Source organism: Haemaphysalis longicornis, unplaced genomic scaffold, assembly GCF_048455015.1.
Source record: "Haemaphysalis longicornis isolate Haplotype H1 unplaced genomic scaffold, Haemaphysalis longicornis Haplotype H1 scaffold_2, whole genome shotgun sequence".
Classification (NCBI taxonomy): domain Eukaryota; kingdom Metazoa; phylum Arthropoda; class Arachnida; order Ixodida; family Ixodidae; genus Haemaphysalis; species Haemaphysalis longicornis.
The window spans coordinates 127338752-127363062 of record NW_027526295.1 but is presented as its reverse complement, the minus strand read 5'-3'; the positions used below and the strand labels follow the sequence as shown (position 1 = coordinate 127363062).

Below are 24311 nucleotides of genomic sequence, written 5' to 3'. Positions count from 1 at the left end.
CAAAGATTCATGGCAAGCCTTGCTATTAACTGCGGGGCACACTGCGCGAGCATCGTCAAGAGGCGCAAGTCCTCAACGACTTCTTTCGGTACCTGTAACATCAAAATGCGGTCCCTACACCGTATAAGCTGAGAAAGCTGGTAAACAGACATCTAGTTCGGCCCGTGATGCAGAGATTCTGTCTATTTGATGCAGATACAAATAGCGCGGGCGGGGCCGGATGGTAAATCTGATGTAGGACATGCGCCGTAATTCTCGCCAATCAAGGGTTACGAGAAAAAACGGGGAGTATGGTGCAGCCTGTGGCTTGCGGGGTGGTTTGTGTTCGGTATGACGAAGAAACAGCAGTAGCTGCAAAACATTTGTAAAGAAAGCGTAATCGATCGGGTCTTCGGTTTTTACAACACAGCTGGTTACCTCCGATAGTTTTGTGAAACAAAATCGAAGTTTGGCTCGTACCTTTGTCTTTTTAAAGCTTGATGTTGGAAGCTCATTCCGTTCCCCTGGCTGTTTGACATCTACATTTTGTGTTCCCAAAAAGGGCGTACATGCACTTCTTGCATTGACAGGCAAATTGGCATACGAGCAACATTTTATCGCCCCCACGTTCTCTCTTAGGCGTATATTTAAATAGTCCCCCCGTGCCCCACGTAAACCATGCGTCAAGGTTTCGGGACACGTTTTCTAAAGCCGAAGCCTACTTCTCTCGTGAATGGTTGCTCAGTATTTCAGGTGCATTGCTAAGTGAAGATTAACACTTCAAAGTATCATCCCCATATGCATGGAAGGAGCATACAGACCAGCAGTGGACAAATTGACCTCGATTTGCGAAATCTGGTACCAGAAACTTGTGAGGGCGGTTGTACTTCTTTTTCAATGCAGCGCTATTTGGTAAACGACACCTATTTTAGATTTAACTGAAGCACGCGTCTGTTCGGCACAGGGGTTGTGAAGGCTGGTTTTTTGTCGGCGTTTTTCTGTTCGTCAATGAACACAGCCTGCGTGTTTTAGTCTTGGCTAGGGAACGAATATGTACATCGTAACGTGATGCGACATTCCTAAGCTTCCGTGCCATCTTGTGCACGAATTACATGACAATTGGTTTTTCAAAAAACCACTTCTTTTGTGAGCGCATGTCTAGATCCTCTTCCATTTTGTCCCCTCCGTTTGCAGTGTTCCAGCACTTGTTCGTCAAACATTTTATATCATTTCGGTGGAATGTCGCCCGGCTTGTCAATGGGTCATCTGTATGACTGCTGCACTGGTGCACCTTTACGCGCGTATCAGAGGTGGCTTGGCTTGGAGAGCGGTCATGTGAGGTCCCCCAAACTTGGTTTTGAACTGCTTAGGGTACAATAAGCAGTTAGCTTCAGTCACGCGGTCAAAGGTTCTTGTATAGAACGACAAAAGGGAGACATAAGGATAAAATCCCTCGGGAAAACCGCATCGCTATAATTTTGAGGCGTTCTTGAGAGAAATAAATCGGTGTCTGCGGGGCTATGTCTGCCTCATCATCATCATCATCATCATCACCAGCCTATCTACGCCCACTGCAGGGCAAAGGCCTCTCCCATTATTCTCCAATTATCTCGGTCCTGTGCCAACTGTGACCAATTTATTCCCGCAAACGTCTTGATCTCATCTTCCCATCTAACTTTCTGCCGCCCCCTGCAACGCTTGCCTTCTCTAGGGATCAACTCTGTTACCCTTAATGACCAGCGGTTATATTGCCTTCGCATTACATGCCCTGCCCACGTCCATTTCTTCTTCTTTATTTCTACTAATATGTCTTTAACACCAGTTTGCTCCCTGACCCACTCCGCTCTCTTCTTGTCCCTTAATGTTACACCCATCATTTTCCGCTCCATTGCTCGCTGAGTCGTTCTCAATTTAAGTTGAACCCTCTTAGTGAGCCTCCAAGTTTCTGACCCGTAGGTGAGTACCGGTAAGATGCAGCTGTCATACACTTATCTGAGAATGTCTGCCATATGCACCCCACCCCATTCTGATCCTTCTAATTATCTCTGCCTCATGGTTGGGATCTGGGGTCACAACTTGGCCTAAGTAGATATATTCGCTTACCACTTCCACTGCCTCGCCACCTATCTCAAACTGCTGTGCTGTCCCGAGGTTATTGATCATTACTTTAGTTTTCTGCATATTAATTTTCAGGCCCACGGTTCTACTCTGTTCGCCCAGTGCGGAAAGCATGCTTTGCAATTCGACCCCGAGTTACTTAGCAAGGCAACGTCATCAGCAAATCTGAGGTTACTGAGGTATTCTCCATTAACCCTTACTCCTACCTGTTCCCAATCCAACGTTCTGAATACTTCTTGTAAGCATGCTGTGAATAACATTAGAGAGATTGTGTCTCCTTGTCTGACACCCTTCCTTATAGGTATTTTACTGCTCTCCCTAGGGAGGATGATGGTACCTGTAGACCCATTGTAGATATCCTCTAGTATTCTTACATAATGATCATCTACCCCCCCGGTTCCGTAATGCCTGAATGACTGCTAGGGTTTCGACCGAGTCAAATGCTTTCTCATAATCTATGAAGGCTATATATAGGGGTTCAGTATACTCAGCGCACTTTTCTATCACCCGATTTATCGTGTGAATATGGTCCATTGTTTAATAACCTTTACGGAACCCTGCTTGTTCTTTAGGTTGACTGAAATCTAAGGTTGCAGTGATTTCGTTAGCGATTACCTTCGTAAATACCTTGTAGACGACTGACAGTAAGCTGATTGGCCTATAATTTTTCAATTCCTTCATGTCTGCCTATTGCCGTTCAATACACAATGGAGGGGGTGGTGGTGGTGGCCCGAAAAATGGCGCATACCCACTTAGGGGGATTGGCCAAGAAGAGTTATGTTTTCATTACAATCAATCAAGGCAAAATAATGGAGCAGAAGAAAGAATTTGGTCTAGGTTAATGAGAGAGAGAGAGAGAAAACACGAGAAAAAAAACAGAGAGAAGAATAGGAAATTTATAGTAAAAGTCAGCCTAATCGGGATGTTTTTAGCACTGCAGACGAGCTGTCTCCGAAATGAAGGAGTGGATGGCGTTGCACACGTCCCTATGGCATCGGCCCAGCCTAGTCCCCCCAAACGACAAGAGCACCGGTACAGTTAAAGGCAGACCAAGACGTAGCAGGGGAATCTCCAGCAGCCTTCTCCGATGGTTAGCAAATCGGCGGCAAAGAAGAAAGAAATGCTCTACGGATTCAATTTCTTGGCAAAAGTGGCACAAAGGGATGCGTTCAGCACGCGCACAAATAATTCGTCGTCGTCGTTCTCATTCGCCGCCGAAGTGGAGCACAGCTGCTGCTCGCGAGATGCAGCCGGTATCGGCATGCTCTTGTCCGGACGCACTTGTGCACGACAGTGACGTCGAATTCTTCCCTCCAACGCGCTAGCTGTCAAGACAGGCCATTCGGACTCATGGGGCAGCAAAGTGAGTGATGGTCACTTACCATTGTAAACGAACGAACATAAAGGTACGGTCGGCATTTTAGCACTCCACAAACGACGGGCAGCAATCCTTTTCAGTGGCCGAGAAGGAGCCTTTTGAAGGTCACCACGTTCTGCATGGGTAGGCCATCATCATTTTGACACGGTCTCGCCATTGCTAGAGCACCGCTCCCACAGCAACGTTACTGACTTTGCTGTACAGTGGGGTACCGGTGTTTTTGTTGAAATTGGTGAAGGCGGTTGGTTTTTGCAGCTTTTTCATGAGTGCGTCGAATACCCTGTGTTTGTGTTTCGCCCAGAGTGACGACACATGATCAGCATAACCTTTGGAAGAAGGGCTGCTATGTGGGCACACTTTTTAATAAATACCGGTAGTATAAGCATAGCCGAATACAAATCTCTGTTGGCTTTTTTTTGGATGGCGTGGAAAACTCTGAAACCACTACAATGTTGTTAGTATAGGGGACGAACTCCAGCACTGCCGACTGCGTGGCCAATGAACAGCCGTTGCCCGAGCTCAAAATGGCAATAATTGGGTTTCAGAGCACATTTGGGGAATAGTATCGTTTCAATGGCAGACGTCAGGCTTTCGTGGTGTTTTTCGAAATGGGTTGAATTAACGGTCATGTCGTAGAGACACACGACAAACAGGTTTGGCACTCTAAGCCCGGCAGCAAAATGTCCATCTGCATTTACAAAATGTCCTCGGCGGAACACAACCCGAAAAGTAAAGCTTGGAATTCGTCATTCCATCTGGCGTCGGAAAGACACTTTTCCCGGGGTACCGCACACCGAACAGGAAAGCTGGAGAAGTTTTTTATTTGCAAAACATGGGTGGTGTCGGTTCCACATCCAAAGATGTTGATATAGGCAACTTCTGGAAACACCAGACAGTTAACGGGAAACTTCGATTCCATGAGGAACCGTCGGAAATAATCAACACTGGCAAACTTCTCGGATAGGCCGGGTGGCAGCACTGGTGTCCACAGTAGCACTTCAATGCTACGGGTAAATGGGCGTAACGATGAATGGAACAGCCCACGATGTTTTGTTCGTACACCTTCGCTTCTTCGCAGATGCTTCTTCGCGGATCCCTCTTTTAGACACCCCCCAGCGTTTCCCTCCGTCACTCCGCGCTCATATATTCGGGTCTCCCATCCCCAAACATATGCACCCTTCCTTCAATCAAGGCAGAAGACACGCCCGCGTCCCCCGCCTCCAAGCCGAATACCACAACAAACCGGACACCCGGTACACGGACGTCGCTCCGTATACATCCTGCCCTGCTCACGCACTGGTTGTCGTCCACTGCAAATCTCTCAATGTTACCTCCCTAAGCCTCAAGCAAGCACGCAAGCACCACGACGGCTGTAGAGACAGCCATCGCTCTAGCAGCGACCACGGCTTCCTCTAACTACGTGGCAATGCTCACAGATTCGCAACAGGCTTGCCGCAACTACTGTACAGGCCGTATCTCTCCCTCAGCGCTGAAGATACTATCCTCAATCAAGGATCCCACCCACACCCAAGTTGCATGGACACCAGGCCATCCTTCCCTCGAGGGAAACGAGGCTGCACACGCCGCTGCCCGCGCTCTTACATTCCGGGCGTTTTCGTCGATGACAGAGGACCTTTCCGAACCCGCCATCTATCCCCCGGTCTCTCCCCGATACACTGAAATCTTATATCATTATCACCAACGCGGATTCAATACCCTCCTCCTAACCCATCCCTCAGCACACAGGTGACTCGCATTTGGCGTCGACTGCAGACCAACACATTCTACAACACCACGATACTGCCCTTCTTGCTCCATCCCAAACACTACCTACCACCTAGTCTGGGAATGCCCCTACGCGCAAAACCCCCTCCCTTCTCCATCCCCTGAGCAGTGGGAGCTCGAGCTGGCCAGCTCACTCTGCGAGGACCAAGAACACGTCATCACTCGCTCCCAAGCAGCTGCGCTAGCTCGCGGCTATCTGGACTGAGAAAGCCACCCACTTTATGCTCAATAAATGTTTTCTAATCCAATCTCCACGAAGTGAACCATGACGAGTGAGGGAAGCACTGGGGATCGTCCTGACCGTAAATCACCCGTGATAGTGCTTACTACTGCTAAAACGATTTCTAATCCACTCCAATCCAATACAATTCAATTTAATCCAATTCAATTCATTTCAATCCAATCTAATCCAAATCCCGTTCAAACCAATTCAATCCAAGCCAATCCAATGCTCCTCGCGCATGCTCAGTAAGGCTGTCCAGCAGAACTCTATCTCCCCCTCTCTCTCTCTCTCTAACCTTTGTGAACCTTTTATTTTGTACCTGTTAACCTTTTGTGGACCTTTTGTTCACAGATGTTTTGATTTACACGCTGCTATGCGTTTCTCTCTCCCCTCATCCCCCGCTCACTCTCTCTCTCCCTCTCTCTCTCTCTCTCTAACCTTTTGTCAACGTTTTATTTTGTTCTTGTTAATCTTTTGTGAACCTTTTGTTCACAAATGTTTCGATTTACCCGGTGCTGTGCCGTGAGCATGGACGCCGGACGCCGGACAAGCCCCGGCCTTACGCTGCTTCGCCCCTAAAAAACATGCGGCGACTACCTCGCTCGGGTTTTTGCCATACTCATAGTCGGCAATGTAGGTGGCGTCCAATCCGCCCTATTCTATATTCTCCTGTATCCACTCGTGAAGGGCCTTCCCTACCACGTAATTTCTGTTGACAACGCGCCCGTACGACCGAAAGTCGACGGTAGGTGTACCCAGATTTTGCACCAGCGAATGGACTCCATTTCATCTACGCCGTTCCTCGTGGCTTCTATCAGATATTCAGGATGGGGTTGTAGCTCCTCCGTGGAAAAGGGAGAGGCGAAGCTGCATGATTAGATGGCCTGAACAAGATCTTGTGTGGTGGGTGGCTTTCGATGAAAAGGTTTTCTGAATGAGGTGAAATCAGGGCAATCCCAGGCCTCGATTCCGTGCCGCCAACTAGGGTCTCTTCCTTCCTAATCGCTCGCGGGTTTTCACTACATTGGAATGTCACGGATGGGACACACAAAAGAGCGAGAGAGCCGTTGGCCCGTTTGCTGTGCTCTTGCATGCCGAAGTACCCGAGCACGCGGAGAGCTAGACTTGATTTTTCAGCATGTTACTTGCACCTCTACCTACCAATAAAAAATTACTGGTAGACGCGACGACGCGGTACCGTCAGGCTTCATTTTGGCAAGCGGAGGCGTCCGCTTTCGCACGTGGTGAGACACCTGTTCCATATAGTAAGGAGACAATAAGAATTTTCCAGCGCTTCAAGTTCTCTTGTACATTACATTGACATTTGTGATATGTCTGCCTGTACATATTCTGTTAATACTTGTAAGTTGATGGGAATTTTTTTATTCCAATCATAGCATGCGTCCGAACTGTACGTGGTAGTCTTCGCCGTTTAAAAAATGCAGCGTAATTGGGACACTACTGAAACAATAGGGGGACACCTGTAAAGGGTACGACGTATCGTGACTGGTTGAATTGACGCAAACGTTTATCTGCTACGTGCCGCACCTGTATTTGAGGAACATAAACAGATGCCGCTGGCTCCATGTGGCGGCATCACATCACACCCGGCTTCTATAACGGCTACAGCATAGTTCACCAGGTAAGACAAAATCTGGCGTCGGCCACAACGTGGACGACGAGTGGCACGAAAAATAGCCGGTGGGTCAACAAATGGACAGGCTAAAGAATACTTAGGTTGACGACAAATTTATGAAAAAAGCTACTATCAGCAAATTACAGTAATAAACTGTAAAGAAAATTATAAAATTCGGTTTTTAAATCGAATCTCGGCCATTCAAAACACGAGGCGGGCCCGTGTCTCTAGCATTTCGCTGACCCTGGTTTAAAGCAGCCTTACTACAGAATTTAAAAAATGGGCTGCGCATTCCAAACACAAGCATGGGCTAGGGATACAAAAAATTCCGTTAGATATATTGATTGAGGTAAATAAGGGTAATTGGACCGGGCTACGTAATTACAGATGCAGCCGTTAGGTCGATAACAAAGCCGGTTGCCCGTTGTAGCGTCTGTGCAGAGCAATGGAGGCCCATTTTCCGTACTTCACCATGCATATGACCACTGCGATGAGTGTTGTATAACAATGCGTTAGTGTTGTTTGCGAGTTTTATGTAGCTTTTTTTACTATAACCAACCAAATTGCTGTGCTTTTTTATAGTTTAGTTTGCGTTGGGCTATGTTTGCTTAAGCAGAGCACGTTTCCTTTTGATTTGTTCCTACAATTTTTGTTTTCTGCTTTTCCGCATTTTCTTCGTTTACGATGTTACAAATATTAACTTGCTTATTTTCCTCAGTAATGCATTGCCCCGCATATACACGGTGTTATAGATTAGGGGCTTTTCTAGAATTTTTTTGTATTTCTAGGTTTTTTGGGGCGTTGTTCATGACTTTTTTTCTCCACATGACTGCACTTTATGCCAGATGTATTACAAATTTATTATGGCCGATTTTGGCAATTAAAGTTATTTTGTCTCGCTATCTCTGTACGCCTTCGCATAATTGTCTCTAAATAGACTGGTACCGGAGTAAATGGGTTATTTAGGGAAAAATCAAATTTTGCCTAAATTCAAGACACTACCAACTTGATGTTACTTCCCAATTTGTTGCGTTTCCCCTTGTGATCTGGTCTTGGGTTTCTCCCTGTCTGTATCGCGTTTGGACGGAGTGTATGGGAGAGTTTTTATGTCGTCAATTGCACTCCAAGACCATTCGTTTGGTTTTGTATATTTTTTTACAAAATGAGCTCTCTCTGCACAATTATATCTACTGTATATGTCACATCCATCAAAATTAATTTTTGTTCAAATGCATAGGGTTAGAGAGTTGATGCTTCTCATAGCCAAGCGGTATACGTCTCACCCCACAGTTCTCATTCCGGTGAAACCGCTTTATTCGGCGCCGCTTCTGTGCTACTCATCACCGCCGCCGACCATTCTCTCACAACTGCTATTCCCGCCGCCACCACCATCGATGTATCTTTCGCTGTTTGCGCAATCTGTTAACACCAGTACCGCCGTTACTTCGAAATTCCGGAGAATCCACAGATGCGCGAATGGGCGTCACGACGGCTGAATGCCGCTTCTTCCGAATGTTTAGTCACCACCGTTGCCACACCAAATTCCTTCTCCTGTGGCAGACACAAACAACGTCGCGATGTAGAGGAAATTGCACGCTTGGAACCCAACGTTAGCCCTAGCTTCCTCATCTGGAATTGCTTTCCGCGCGACATTTTCGCCGGTCCATTTCGCGCCTAAGCACGCTTTCATAACCGGTTGCAAGATATGCCTGCGCAGTGGGAGAGGATAATGGAGGTGAAGGGGGAGCGCGCGTGTCCACGCTGCTAGGCTTTGGGCCCTCATCCACGACATGCCCGTTGTGCTGGGGCGAGATTTGAACCTTGTGGGGTATTCTTAAATGTGTACACTTTGAAAATGCCGATTTCGAATCCGTTGTAGTCCAGACGTTTTTGCACTTAAGTGGCCTCTGACCAATCGATGTACTGCGTCACATTCGGATGTCTACTTTCAGCCAATCGGGGCTCGCTTGAGACGGACAGCTTGAAATTGACATGAAATGGACAACGCTCAGAATTCTGCCTCTGGACACTTCGCCGCTCTTTGCCACCTAGGCTACTGTGTTACACGGTTGGTGTGTTACACGGGCAGTAAGCCGCCTACGATGCGGGAGGGAAACGAAGATCCCCATTTTCTTCCGGTAGAATAGGGATGTTTTCTTCCAAGCTTCATTTTAAATTTCAGCGCCTCTGATGTGCCCTTCTCTTGTGCCGTTAACTTTGCGCTGTTTCATCATAAAGAAACGGTTTTTTTTTTGCACGCCGTTGACTGCGCCCAGCGTCGCAGGTCTTACTTCTGCATAGAGTGGAAGGGCACTAATTGCTTGCATGCCTCGTAATTTTATAATTTTACCTTGTCTTTCAGGTAGTTTTAGCTCTCTTTATTGACGCTTTTCGTGCTTAAGTGCAGTGTTATGCGTAAAGGATTCGCGATTTCTTTGGGAACCGCCTGACCAGACGAAAGTGACGGCCATGTCACTTCCTTTTCATACTTTCCCTCTCCCTCAACTACGCCAGAATGCCCGGGAATCACCAATAAAGATTTATTAATTGATTATTTCAGCTTTTATTATTGATCTCCTCTGTTAGTGCATCTTAAAGAATTACTATACTCAGCAAAAACAGTAAAACTGCGTTACATATCCATTTTGTGCGAACGAAAAACAGTGCATAGTAGGTAGTCTTCTGGTTGTATTTTGTGTTTGCTTTAGGAATACCTTGTGGTGGTCTTTGTTCATTTTTAGTCCTTTGTTATAATTTCAATACTCAAGGTATTTGAATTTTTGGTAATAATATTTGTCATTTACAGAATCCAACCAACAAATGTGTATCCTTCAAAAGTTTGACTTGTTTGAGAAAACGCAAGGCAGAAAGTTGTTGGTGCCATGGAAAACTCGGTACAACAGTAAAAACAAATCATGATAATAACAGGGCGCAATCGCAGAGGTGGCCACTAGCAGTTTCAGCAAATAGTGATAAGTTTGCGGTACTCTGTGCCCCACCTGTTGCATCTTCATAAAATGACAACGCTACCTTACACACGAATTGTACCTTCACTCTAATGGATTGGGTGTCTACGGGGATGACCTGAAGGACTGGGCTACACAGAAGCTCCGGGACGGGGCCGGCCACTGAAATGTCGCCCAGAAGTGTGGTGAGAGAGGAGGAGCGAATTAATAGAGCAAATGTCCCATATCTTTACGCAACTGAATAGCAATGCCTGCACATTGACTACATTTAAAAGTGTGTTTACGTGCCTTCGAGTATTTTTCCTATTTAATGCTACTGAACAAATGAAATACCCCTTTTCGACAACGTGCAAAAACCTCCTCCGTGTTTTGGGCAATCATGACGCGCACGCACTCGCGCTCCCCTTCCCTCCAGACACACACGCACACCCGCACACCCAGACACACACGCACGCACGCTCACATACACACACACGCACGCACGCATGTACACGGTACACGCACGCACGCAAGCACGCGCAGTAACATGGATAGAGAGATCCCAACCTGTGTCCGTGTAAGAAATTGCAGTACCCGCTCCGGACGGAGCCTGTATAGTTGATTTGCTAAAATTATATCACAATAACAACAAAGCATGACAGTATTTGACAAAACAAAACTTAACAGTTTTCAGGCAGGAGATTAATTTGTTCTGTATTTTGACTAACTCCTTCATTTCAGGCGCTCACCTAGGATATCATAAAACCCTGCATAATTATTCGGTTGCAGCAATTGCGTTTCTGAGAAACCACACCTGATGAATTGATTATTACGCTTAGCGATTTTGCATAGACGACATTAACACGAATGGTGAATTCTACTCATGAAGACAAACTAAAAAAACCTTGTTTTAGAGTCAGACGCTGCAAAATGAAAAACATTCACACATATTACACCAATATGATGTCAGCCAAAGAGGGAAATACACAATATAAACTTGCGAACCTTGTAGAGTTCCAAGGGCACAATGGTGCAATTCACCGAAGTGCGCTTCCCAGTCGTAGCTGTAATATTTTCCACAGGAAGGTTGAACTCCGGTCCATCTCTTGAACCAGTCGAGGTTTCGCTTTCAGCTTCTTCTCCCATAACAGCGCCACCTGTGCAGAAGACATTGGAGATGTTGGCAGTACTTTTGTTAGCTCCACGTATCTTCCCTGTCATTTCCGTGAACGCAGGTCATCCGCCTTGAAAAGTGCAAATTGTTTACTAGTCTAAAGTGCTGTCAGGTATTCATCTATGTAACAAAAGGATATCTTGTGGCCCGCGCGTTTACGGCCACATTTTGCCGCAAAAATGCGCTCGCAAAAGTTTTCATGATACGACTGGGGTTTCCCTACGTTTTACTTGCACCTGGTTAACGAGCATAGTTCAAACGAACAATTTTACCGTTTAGAGACAATATGCATTGGCTCCCTAAGTTCTCTACATGACTTATGTTGCATTTTTATGCAATTTCTCTTCTATGTAAACAACCACAAATAAGAAGTTTAGATTACATGCGACGAGTGTTTGGTGAAAAAACAAAAAAATGAGAGGGGAAAGTCGGGAATTATTCCGCAAAAAACAGAGAAAGGCAAGAAGTGGAGGACGTTTTGGTAGATCTTACACTGGTAATCAAAAAAGGAGTACACGCTGCAATAAATTGCGGAGTTGCAAGTATACACTTTGCAGATATACCGTACAATAAACCATACCTTTTCAGTGAATATTGAGGTAGCGGGGTGAATGTTAACTGTGTGAACGCACAAAATAGTGACGTAAAGTTTTTTTTTGCCTTGTGCTTTCAGGTTATGTTGGTATGAAATAAGTGAACCGTTCATTGCGGAGTTATCCTTAGTAGCCGTAGTGTAAACATTTGCGTGCAGCCTAATTTTGTTTCTCGCGTTTCGACAGAATGAAGTATACATGTTCATTTGCAAAACAACTTTAAAATATTTTGACTAGTCGATGTAGTTTTGTACGACATCTGCCAAAACACACTGAGTATGAGCTGTCCTGGAATCGCTGTTCCAACAAAACGAAATTTCGTTTTATGTATGGCGGCTTGCCTGGTAATTTTTAGAACAAAAAGCAAGATATTATAGCTGCCACATATACGGTTCTTAGATATTGGCATCTCCCGATTTCTTTCAGAATTTGGGGCTTCCGAAAGTTCAGTCTAAACAAAGTCAATAAGTGACCAAAAAACGAGTACTTGATTTTTTCATATACAATGCGCCAAATTACCTTTCTTCATTTGAACTTTTCAGCGTGAGCACAGTATTTGCACCATTCCAAGCACCACCTATTTTAAACCACCGGGAAGTTTACTTTCAAATAAATAAAAACAGAGTTGCGCCGATTATACTTTTATTTTATTTATACATTACACATTTTATTTGGCACACGCAACTCTGCCAGAAAAAACCGCTTGAGTTTGATGACCTTGCTTATCTATCTCCTGCCGGCTTTAAAACTTGAGCAGTGAACATAGAAAGCGTTTGCTTTTTCAAGCGCCTTCATAATTTCTTAAGGGACGGGCTGTTCCTCTATGAGTTCCGTCATGTATCGAAGTTTTCGAAAACATTTATGTTCAGTGATGGTGAAGGCTTTTATGCAAATATAATTATGTTTTGTTTACGCCAATCTCGCATTAAGTCTCCGGAGCGAACTGTGTGTGTGTGACTGAACCACTCGGTTCCCCACGATGTCAGAAAGAAAAGTTACTTTCGCTTCAAATACTTTTCAAAGTGGTGCGTGTTCGTGGCCATTACAGCTGACATAACGTACTAATTACAGGGCAGCAGCGTGTTCAGCAGCTGTCTAATGTACTTCCAATGTGAATTTTACTGGCCAATATGTACCCATGAGATGATTAAAGCTTGTTTGGATTGTGTTGAGTTGTATTTTGCAATTAGTTGTCCATGACGATGCTTTGAAAAGGGTTGAAGGCGATTTTGGTTTCGAGCCCGGTTGTAACGCGCACACAATTCTGAAGGCTAGTTTTAGTGAAAAATTGCGCACTGCAGAAGCTTGCAAAAACCGAAGTATACTGCTAAAAGAATTACCTCCCATAGTTACACAAATTTAAATGTCAATGCCCATAACAAAACGTCAATAAATTTTCTGCGCAATAATTTTTACGGGAACTTTTAAATGCACTCCTAAATATCGCCGTAGGTGGCCTACATCAAACTGATCCCGAAGGGATGGTCAGTGAGGCCAAATGTAGGAATATAGCGAATGATGAGGTTAAGAATGCGATTACAAAAAAAAAGTATTTTCTTTACAGTGACAACACTGAAAAGCGTGCATAGGCGCTGTTGTCAAAAGGGAAAAACTATGCTTTACTCTAATCGCATGCTTGACCACACCATCAACGGAACTCGCCCCTTTGGCCACGCTGATTTGTTGTTTCAGAGCGTTGTGGTAAAGCCGGCCTGTGGCGATGCTTAAGATCGTAAGCGGTTTATGAACCTAGGCATTGATAAACGCAGTAGTTTTGAGAGGCCAGCCGAGAACGCTTAGTATATGGCATTTATTCGGTGAGCGACAGCCAGGCTAGAACAAACCGAACATTCTTATGATGATTGTTCACGCCTGCACAACGAAGATGGAGGTGACAAGCTGTGGCTGGGCAATAATGAGGCTTATACGTGCAGAGCAACCGAGTAAATGTCGTTCAGATCCTCATACTATGTACGAAACATGTAGTACGTATGCTGTATTGTTGTGAGCTTGTTGTATCTGTGCAATATCTAAAGATGCTCACAATATGGTGGGCTTGGCAGCTGCGACACAACGCAATTGGCTAGCCCATTTATCCCAATACGGCAGGTTAATAAGCGCAGAGGTCCCTAAACAAAAATTTCACGTGCTTACTTTCTAGTGCAGCTGCCAGGCCCACAGTATCTTGTCCCTATGATTAACGAATGTGTTCATGTTGTTCAAGCTGTACCAGTATTGTTACCCGGCGACATCAAAAGTAACCCCTGGTCCAGAAATGGACTAAATCCTCGCAGAACTCGAACAAAGTAGCGCTGCACAAAAGAAACTGGTATTCTATTTTTAGAACTATAAAACTAGGTACTAACACCAGAAAAAAACATTATCGAATCTAGACAAGCGCGTAAGTGAACTATAATACCATCACCAGAGTATTTCGGCCCTACGAGCATACACCGCCGCAATTCAAACCGGCACTGCAGCAGACCACCCACTTAGTTTCTAAGCTTGAAAATTCGCTATCTGACTCAGAAAGCTGGTGACGTCGCAATAGGTTAATCTTCTATTAAGTTCCAGCGTATAACGCCAAAGAAAGCAATAGGGAAATATAACAAGCTATTATTAGCCACTGTCTTGAACACCTGATTTTAAAAATCGACGCGGAAGTTACAGCTCGCCCTTACCGCCACAGACGTGACAGAAATGACCCCTGCCAACCGCCTATTACCTGGTTCCCGCTATACAAAACCAAAGAAAACGTGTTTGCAAATGCTCGAAAGTTGAAAGGAAGTGATTTTAGCATTGGCAAATATTTTTCCCTTTCGGCTGGCACATGTAAATTAAACAAACAAATTAGCTAATGTATCCCCACAGGTTCATTCCGTAGCACGCCACAGGAACCCTGGTTTACGAAAAAACTGAAGAGATTAGCGAATAGAAAAAGTACTTTTTCCACGCAGCGAAAGCAAAAGAAACATCTGGGCCTTGGGCGAAATACAACACAGCCGAAAAAAGACTGTGCCGCCGCTATTTGTAACGCGAAATGGACGTTTTGCGACGCATACTAACAGATCAGACACACCAAAATTCTGATACGCCGTGAACCATCGATCTACCAGCACCATACATCTTACTAATAAATCAGGTCACGTGTTCTCAGATAAGCAATGCGCGGATGTTTTTAACACAACGTTTTCATCTGAATTTACTAAGGAATCTATCGTACCTTCTCATCCTGCTATGGTGGCGTTGACATCCAGTAAGGGTTGAATTATTTTTTGAGCGGACGGTATTTTAGGTATTATTAAAAACATGAAAATGTCCTCATGAAGTGTCCCAGAAGGTATTGACTAAAAGGTGTTAAGAAACGTTCATGACACCATCGCCGCATTTTTGTGTTAGAGGTATGTGTAGTCGCAATCCACAGGCATTCATCCAGATGTCAGGAAAATGGGCAACGTCGTTCATATCGACATATAAGGTGACAAAACTGTCCATGGAACTAGCGTCCCGTTTTTCTATCATACGTCCTGTGCAAACTCATAGAACACGTTATCAACTTGCAGATTGTAACATTTCTAGACTCTAACAACTTCCTTCACCCCAGCTAGCACGGCTTTCGCAAAGGAGTTCTTGCGAAACATAACTAGCAATATTTCTTTGCGACCTGCACTTTAACCTTGACAACAACTTACAAACTGAGGGAATCTTCGTAGATTACTCAAAGGAATATGACACAGTACCCCACCAAATAGAACGGTGACATTAGCCCAGTTATACTTAGACCGAAATGTAATAAACTGCACAGAAGCATTTCTAATTGTTCTTAATTTACCCTCCTCACTAACCATTCTCAATTTGAGCACATCTATACGAAATATTCCCACTGTCTCAAAGTAACATCAGGTGTACATTAATCTATGGTTCTCGGCGCCCTTCTGTTTCTAATATACATTCCGACTTACCCCTCAGCGTATCCTTCAAAATACGCATGTATCCTCATGGATCCGTAATCTATCCAACAGTAACTAGCACTCACGTTCACACAATTCTATAGCAAGACAGTAAACACATTGAAGAATGGACCCGCCGCGGTGGCTCACTGGCTAAGGCGTTGCGCTGCTCAGCACGAGGTCGCGGGTTGCATTCCCAGCCGCGGCGGCCGCTTTTATTATGGAGGCGAAAAGCAAAAATCGCCCGTGTGTACGAGATTTCGGCCCACGTTAAAGATCCCCAGGTGGTCAAAATTAATCCGTAGCCCTCCACTACGGCAAGCCTCTACGCCTTCATTGCGTGGGCGCGTTAAACCCTACAATAAATCAATCAATATTGAAGAGTGGCGGGTCAAATGGCTTCTATCTTTTAAACCAAAGAAATTCAAACTTGTTGCCTTTTCCCACCGTAAAAATCAATTTGGGATTTTATATAATTTCGCGAAAGTCGCTGTACAGTCGCAATTATCTTAAAATGTCTAGGTGTCACGATGTCTTGCGATATTTCTTGGAATACGCATTAAAATAAACGTCATTACATCTGCAAACAAAACACTGAGTTCCTTGAAACGTCACCTACGTTATTCAACGCAACATCCACGGTTGCTCACGTATGAATTACTAATCAGATCGAAGCTCCGCCCCCACATGAAAGCTGCCCGAAACATATCTAATAAATAGCCTTGAGTCCGTCCGAAATTGCTCCTTCCGATTCATTCACTCCCTGTACTCGTACGACACCAGTTATCAACCTTGAAAGCACAATCGGGTTGATCAGCATTCTCAGTTCGCCTCTGTATTTCCATCGTTTCCCCTTTCATACAATGTTTCATTCTTTACCCAACGCGATTTCTTACGCCTCCCCCCGGCAAACATTTCACACCGCACCAGCCACCCACTTCGTGTCCGGATATCCTACCGGAACTGTCAATTTTTTTGGCTCTTCTTTTTAGCACGCCGCCAATGATTGCAACGACCTTCCTGCTCCTTAGGTTTTAATCACCGGCCCATGAAGTTTTATTGCAAGTGTTACAACTCAGCTGCGTAGCGAAAACAAATGTGTTCAAATATTTTATTTTCCAGCGTTTTTACCTCTTAAGGAATGCCCCCAAGTGGGGTCCCCAAGGAAATAAAAATCAAAAGAAACCGAAAAAATTCACTACCCCTATGTGGAGAAGACAACGATGAGTGAACAGCAAAATTTCAAAAATGACGTTTAACACCAAAGAAACGATTCCAAGAGTATGACGTAAGATTAACCATTCTTTAAGGGACACTGAAGTGATTTGTAAACATTGCGGGATTACTAGCGCAAATTGTAGTTCGGAGTCCGTAGGCATTGTTTCGACCACTCTGGCCGCGTTTACGCGAATTTATTTAGTAGAAAAATCAATTCGAAAGTGCTGTCCTCCTCTCTTTACGCTGGCCTATTTTCTGCGGCGTTTTCGTGTGACGACAGCAGGAGATGAGCTGGAAAATGGCTGCGCTACTGCACGGTTCGCCGACCAGCCGACCTACCGATCGAGTCAGTCGGCCCAGCGTTTCGTCCGCCGGCCGCCGACGGGTCGTCGCTATTCGCTCGCTCAATTGAAACTAAGCCACAACACCTTTGTGAATGAAAGAATGTGCCTTTCCTTACTTTGTTAGTTTGTACACTGTGTCAAACTCAGAGTCCGGGTCGCTCCACACAAGCGCTGCACAAGTGCACATGCGACGCTTCGCTGACTTTACGCTAGTAGGAAAATCTAAGGCCAATTGAAGGCGGGAGAAGAGTCAGCGAAGTCAATATAGGTACTAAGAAAATAAAATCACCTGAAACCTTTACCGTACAGCGCAAAACTAGGGAGCAGGAAGCACTTTTTGCGCTGGGTAAACAAGCACAGCGGTCAGCAGCACGACCGCACATCTGCGAACGCTTTTCCGTCAAAGAAATGCAATTGCTAGACGTGAGATATTGTGGAAGTTTGGGGGACACTTACTGCAGGAGTGATATACAACAAATAGTCACATAAAGTACTTAAAATGCTTAAAATAAATAAAAGTGTAAACTGGTCATACATTATAAACCTTATATATCCAAACTGACCAGTGCCGGCTCGTGGCCTAGCGGTCTGAGGCGCTGGAATTTGTTTTGAAAGTCGCAAGTTCGAATCCCCAAGGGTACATGTATTTTTTTTTGTAAGTTGATTTTGTTGTATGCGGCCGATGTTTTCTGAACTGAGTTCACCATTTTTGGGCCGTAACGTTCACTGCTCCACGAGTGAGATCGCAGAACGCGCGCATACTGACAATGACGCGCTAGCGAGTTCGCGTTGGCGTGCTGTTGCCACAACCACCGATTGCTTGCGGGCAGTGGGCCCAGGCCTGAATCAGCACACCCTTGGCCTGGTGCGAACTAGCTTTTTACGAACAGACATGAGTGAGGCAAGCTTCGAATATGCTGGAAAAGCGCATGGCATTTGAGAGTCTGCGGTGACGCGGAGGGCGTTCATCCACTGCGTAGGCCTCGTCTAGTGATTTCTACGATTCCAAGCCGCCCTGGGAGGTTTATCATTTGACAGCCGACAACATGGCAGAAGCGCGGTACGGCGATAATTGAGAAATCGAGAATGCCCATCCAACAACGCCATCAGATGTCAAGTGTGTTGTTTTACAGAACCGAAACCGAAACCAAAACTTTTGATTGCTAACCTTGGGCATCGTCCAATCACGGTGCCCCCCCCTCCTGACGTCACAGCCTTTAGTTGGTGCGGCCGCCGCAAACCGCGCATAGTAGTTTTTCTTCTTTCGCGCTTTGTAAAATAATTACCGATTTGTCAACCGGATAAACGATGAATAGTGTGTTAATTTGAGCCAGTCTACACAGTGCAAGCAAAAATGGGAGCTTGACAAATTCACTTCAGTGTCCCTTTAATGCGAATAATTTATTCTTATTGGGACAGTTCACTACACGGCGATTGGGCTTTGTAGTGCTTTAGTGATGCGGGCTTTCTATGGCATTCCTAATCCATCGCAGCCGGCGACAATAGCAGCCTGCGTGACATTTCGAACTTTTGCAAAATCTGTAATATTGTAGAAATGAAGGGCGTTACACAGTTTGCCATTTTCGCCAATTTTTTTAACCTTTTCTTATTTTTCTAGTATTTGAAATGTCTCCTTTTACGCTAATATAACGATTACAATGGGACTTCCGCAAAATCTTCATTATTGTGGAAATTCAGGGAGCTGTGTGGTTTTTTTATGCGATTTTTTATAATTTTTCTTTTTTTGTTTTTTCAGAATTTATTTCGACCCATTATCTCCATATTATCTCACAGCATAATACAGATTGCACTTAAAACTTTCGCGAAATCTGCCCTATTGTGGAAATGTACGTCGCTACACAGGCGGCCTTTTCAGTAATTTTTTACATTCTTCTTGTTTTAGTTTTTCAAAATATCGTTCAACCAATCATCTTCATTTACTCTTTTATAAAAATTACCGGTGAATCTTTGGCGAACTGTGCTATATTGTGGAAATGCCGTGCGATAAGTTGGCTGCCATTTTCTGCATTTTTTTTATATATATTCTATTTTTTCCAAATTTCGGTCGAATAATTATCTCCATTTACCTATATAGTGATAACAGCTTGAAATTCTACGAGATCCGCATTAATATGGGAATGCGGAGCGGTAAACGTTTGACCCTGCTGGGTATTTTCGAGTTTTTTATTATTTTACCCAAATTTTGTACGACGAATTATCTCCATTTAGTCATTATAACAATTAGAGGTGGAAGTAACGCGACATCAGCATTTTTGTGGAAATATGGGGCGTTACACCGTCGTAGCTGTGGCGGTACTCGGCAAATGATGCTGCGCATTATTATTGCTGCGTGCGCCGTACTAACTCAGCGCAGCGACGAAGTTAGCATTAGCCGAACGCAGCGGAAACACAAAACCAAATGCTCACACTCCGAGCTATGGCAAACCATTTCGAGTTTGGACACAAACTTTCGTAACTTTTTTGTACTGCAGATACGTGGTTCGTCGCCTAGATGAGTGGTATGTACCAGAATTCGCGCGCTGCCTTCTCCATATTTCAATTTACCATGACAGTACCACATGTTCAGAAGACTTTTCGGCACTGTTGGATTCTTTGCATTATGTTACGGAACTAGGGTAGTGATGTGTTGCTCTCTTCAACCGCAGGCTACAGAGAAAGTGCGGGTGCAAATTATAAATAAAAGCATAACTGGGCTTTGTAATATAGGGTTGTTTAAAGCCATCACGTAAAAGTGCACCCAACAGCCACAGTATTTGGAATGGAGAATTTTGTGTCGTTTAACATGTACTTTCTAATTGACATTATATTACAACCCCGACTTCGCACGTTAACATATAAAGCAATGCCAAGAAATTCTTCTTTGGGTTTTACGGACGGCAACTCTAAGAAATTTGTTTCACTTCTTACTTTTACGAGTTTAGGACAGCTTGAATTTTCTTCAAAGTTTGAAGACTCAATGGATAAAAGACATTGATTACCCTTTAGCTTTTTTTCTGCCAAATAACAGATGCGGGGTGAAGCGCATTAGGCACAGCTAAACATGCAACCATCTTTCGTTAGATTAATTACAGAAAGAGCGAAGGCCAGCAAAAGCGTCAGATTGACAGACTATCGGCCGCTTTCAAAAAATGTTCTATTGTTCATATGAACCAAGCATGTTTGGGGTTTTCTTTGAAAACCCGCTGGTTTCAACTAAGCATATCATCAAAATTGCTGTCGTTCATGGAGACAATGGCATATCGTCATATTTCCGTATTCGTAATGACTGAACTGAATATATATTCTAGCAACGAAACAAATGAGATGCACTAATATGCAAAGCACATACTGCAAGTGAAAAATGTCTTAGAAGGGAATATTCCCGATAAATGTCTAAACGTAACATCACCTGAATACAAGTGGTGAAGAAGAACAACCGCTACAAACTTCCAGGCGTAAGAACTAGCCATTTTTGTAAAGAGCACACTCCACAGAAATGTACTTTGGGGCTTAAGCTGAACCGTTCATACGTACAGAAAGCAATGAAATCTAGCCGCGTGTCTTCGTGAAGCCACCAGAGCGGACGGAAAGGATAGCACCTCTCATATCTGCCTGCAACTCGAAGCGGAGTTTGCGGCCTTAAAGAATAAAATTTGTGAGTTTCTTTTAGCCGGTGTTGCTTCAGGGGTTAAAAAAAGAGGCTTGAGAAACACCGGATGCTCCGTATCTTTCGCGTGCGCATATATACTGTTCCGGAGCAGCATCCTTCGTAAAAGAACAGAGATCAATCAACAGCGGCGTGTGTTAAATGAGACCGAAAAAGGATGAAGAGGATGACCAGAGCAGGCGTCGCGTTCGGCATAGTGAGGCTTGACAAGCTGCTCTGGCTCTAAGTGCACCTTTGTAAATATTAATAAATATAATATAGTATAATAGCATAATATATTATACTATAGTATAAAATAAAGTAACTAAATGTAAAGATATATATATATATATATATATATATATAAGTATATATATATATATATATATGAATATATACAGGGAGCAGTTGAACTTTTGAAGGTGGTAGAGAACACAAGGAAAGAAAACTTTGAACAAGGTAAAAGCACGATTGTTGCCGACGTTTCACCAAAGAGACTTGCTTTCGTCAGGGCGAAAGCAAGTGTCTTTGCTGAAACGTCGGCAACAATCGTGCTTTTACCTTGTTCAAAGTTTTCTTTCCTTATATATATATATATATATATATATATATATATATATATATATATATATATATATATATATATATATACAGTAATCCCTTGTTATAGCGAAATCGCTTTATTCGAAATTTCTTCTGGTCCCAACCTAAACGCATGCATTTTATGGCCTATTACTCGAAGCGCCTGAAGAGCTGGACCCGCTTAGAGCGACGTGACGAGTGGAGGCTTCGCCGATCAGCGTCGACCCAGCGGCGAGTCAGGCGGTCAATATAGCGGGTTAACAATCTGGTGTTTCCTCGGCGATTTGCTCCAGCCGCTCATACTCGATTTACGCCATCTGACTTATAACAAAAAGTCTAAGTGCGTGGTAGGGTGATTGTATTTTGTTCCTAGACACTGCTCAATGGCGTGGATTCGACTGTGCGCGAACACTGACACTCGATGCGTAGAATTAGAAGTGTCGTCGAGATTGTTTTTTGAGCTCAACAAACACGACCTCAGATTGGAGCCGTGGAATTTACGGCGCTTTCGAGCGCAAAACTCTCGTAACGTTTCGTGATGCCCCCTCCCCCCCCCCCTCACTATAGAAGTGGCCACTTCCTCCCCCTCCGTATTAGCTCTGAAGCCTGCGAGGAGTTGGGCGCCCGTCACTGCTTGGTCAAATTGGAGCGGGGGTTGCTCGCGCCCGGCAAGAGCATGAAACAGCCAGAGCTCACTGCCTTTTTTCACCTGAATAAGGTTTTGCTTCCCTGAATACATTGTGTTTTTATTCCTCGCAGTTGTGGCGCAATCAAAGCTCAAGTACTTTATTTTCTTAAGTGGTCGCTTATATCGAAATACCGCCAGTAACGAACTTTTTTCGCCATCCCGCTGACCGTTATAACGAGGGATTACTGTATATATATCGGGAAAGAGAAAGGTCACAAAGAGGGCGTAGAAAAAGTATGAGTATAGAGTAGGAGACCCGGCAAGCATAATAACAGAGTAATTTACTTACGTATCGGCAAGGGGCTGGCTTGTCTTCGCCAGGGTAACGTTAACATCGATGCAAAACTTACTCTAATCTACGCACGTCCAGTTGCCGATACGTGAGTAACTGTCCTTGTAAATAGTTTGGCCGGGTTGCCCTCTCCTTAGTAATAATACATATTTATACACACACACACACACAAACGCACACACATATACATATATCAACCCCCGGCTGACTTCTGTCTTAACGACTTCGCGGCTGAAACTATACAATCTTCTTTCCCGTCAATATCTCCGCCTACATATTACAAAACCAATCCGCTTTCTGAATTCCACTTCTTCTGTCCTCTCACCTGGGGACCTACCCCTATATAAACTGTGCCAGCCAGGCGGCGGTTTGTCCTGACGAAGTAAAGTCTCTTTGCTGAAACGTTTACAACAATCATGGTTCCTACCTTATTCGAAGTTTTCTTTTCTTGTGTTCTCTACCATCTTCAAGGTTCTATTGCTCCCTCGATTTTGTGTACGAAGATGACGGAACAAGGTAAGCCCCCTCTGTTCTCCCTGGCACACGTAGCTCTAATAGGCAGGGTGTCGAACCGGAACCGGAACCGAACCGATAACCGGAACTGAACCCGAATTTTTGCCCGGAACCGGAACTGAACCGAACCCGTATTTTTTCCGCTATTTTGGAACTGAACTCGAACCGGAACGAATCGAAGGCACCGTTCCGAACCGGTTCCGGGGCTTCAAAGCTCTCATTTCTAGTTTTTGATTATGGTGGTCTACTTTGTTTGTGAAGGTATTTTTACCACTCGCGTGACAGCGCCACCATATAATACGCATAGTGTGTAGTCGCACAACCCATCAAATATAATGTAAAGTTGTCGTATAGCAGCGACACCATTACAGGGGGGAGTAACTGATCGGCGTTTCGTCCTACCGTTGCTCTCTAGATCGGCGGGGACGAACATTTACTCCGCGAATTATGCACACAGCATCCAAGCTCCCACAGTTACTCCTCTTGAGGATGTCGCTCGTGAGGACTAACAGCTGTAGTTAGTCTTTTTTTTGTCTTTTATGGCTAAGAGTGTATACTATCAGTTTGTGTTAGATACTGTTGATTTCCCGAATTTTCTTTTAACATTAAGAATAAGTTATGCTTGAACGTATATTCCGAGGAAACATGGCTTATTTTGGTGGTTCCCATGTATATGGCGTTTATTATTGTGTAAAACGTTCAATGTATTATTAATTCGAATGCATCCCTGCCCCCTTGTGAAGGCCTCTAAGCACATCATCAACTGCTGGAGTGTTGTATACGCTGGGCTAGTTGGTGGTGTTCCCTGATGGCTAACAGAGCAAAAACTAGGTGAATAAATGGAAGGGGGGGATACAAACAAGCGGTGTTTTCACTCTCAAATTCTTATGCACTGCTCTTAAAGCCTGCTCACAAAACATACCTTCCGTAAAACAACCCATTGGTCCTCTTCACCCGTCAAAAGCAGTATCAGGTCATTGTTTACCATGTAATGTACCATAACGTTCCAGTTGAAGCTTATTTAGGGCCTGACTGTGGGCCGCACGACGGCATCCATGCACTCCACGAGCGGCGCTGCTTATCACCCTCGGGAACATGGGGAGCGATGGCACGGGCCAATTAGCTAACCTTTTCCACTTTTTAAAAACGGCGCTCAAAGGCAAACTTTGGACCTAACTGCAAAACTTAGCGATAGGGCTCCACGAGCTGCATGTCACCCAACGCGTGCACTTGTCCTTGCGTTGGAG

At 44.5% G+C, this 24311-nt stretch overlaps 2 protein-coding genes across 2 annotated transcripts in view; both read right to left on the bottom strand.

The window, feature by feature from the left end:
* The window catches only part of LOC144170924 (uncharacterized), a 57879-nt gene extending 36971 nt beyond the window's left edge, over positions 1-20908 (bottom strand). Inside the window, exons 1-2 of the mRNA XM_077700924.1 lie at positions 20753-20908; positions 11070-11221 (exon numbers count right to left, since the gene is read on the bottom strand). Coding sequence (XP_077557050.1) covers positions 11070-11221; positions 20753-20813 — 213 coding nt within the window. The 5' untranslated portion in view covers positions 20814-20908. The remainder of the gene's footprint in view (positions 1-11069; positions 11222-20752) is intronic.
* The window catches only part of LOC144169203 (striated muscle preferentially expressed protein kinase-like), a 290267-nt gene that overhangs the window by 67303 nt on the left and 198653 nt on the right, over positions 1-24311 (bottom strand). The window lies entirely within an intron of this gene.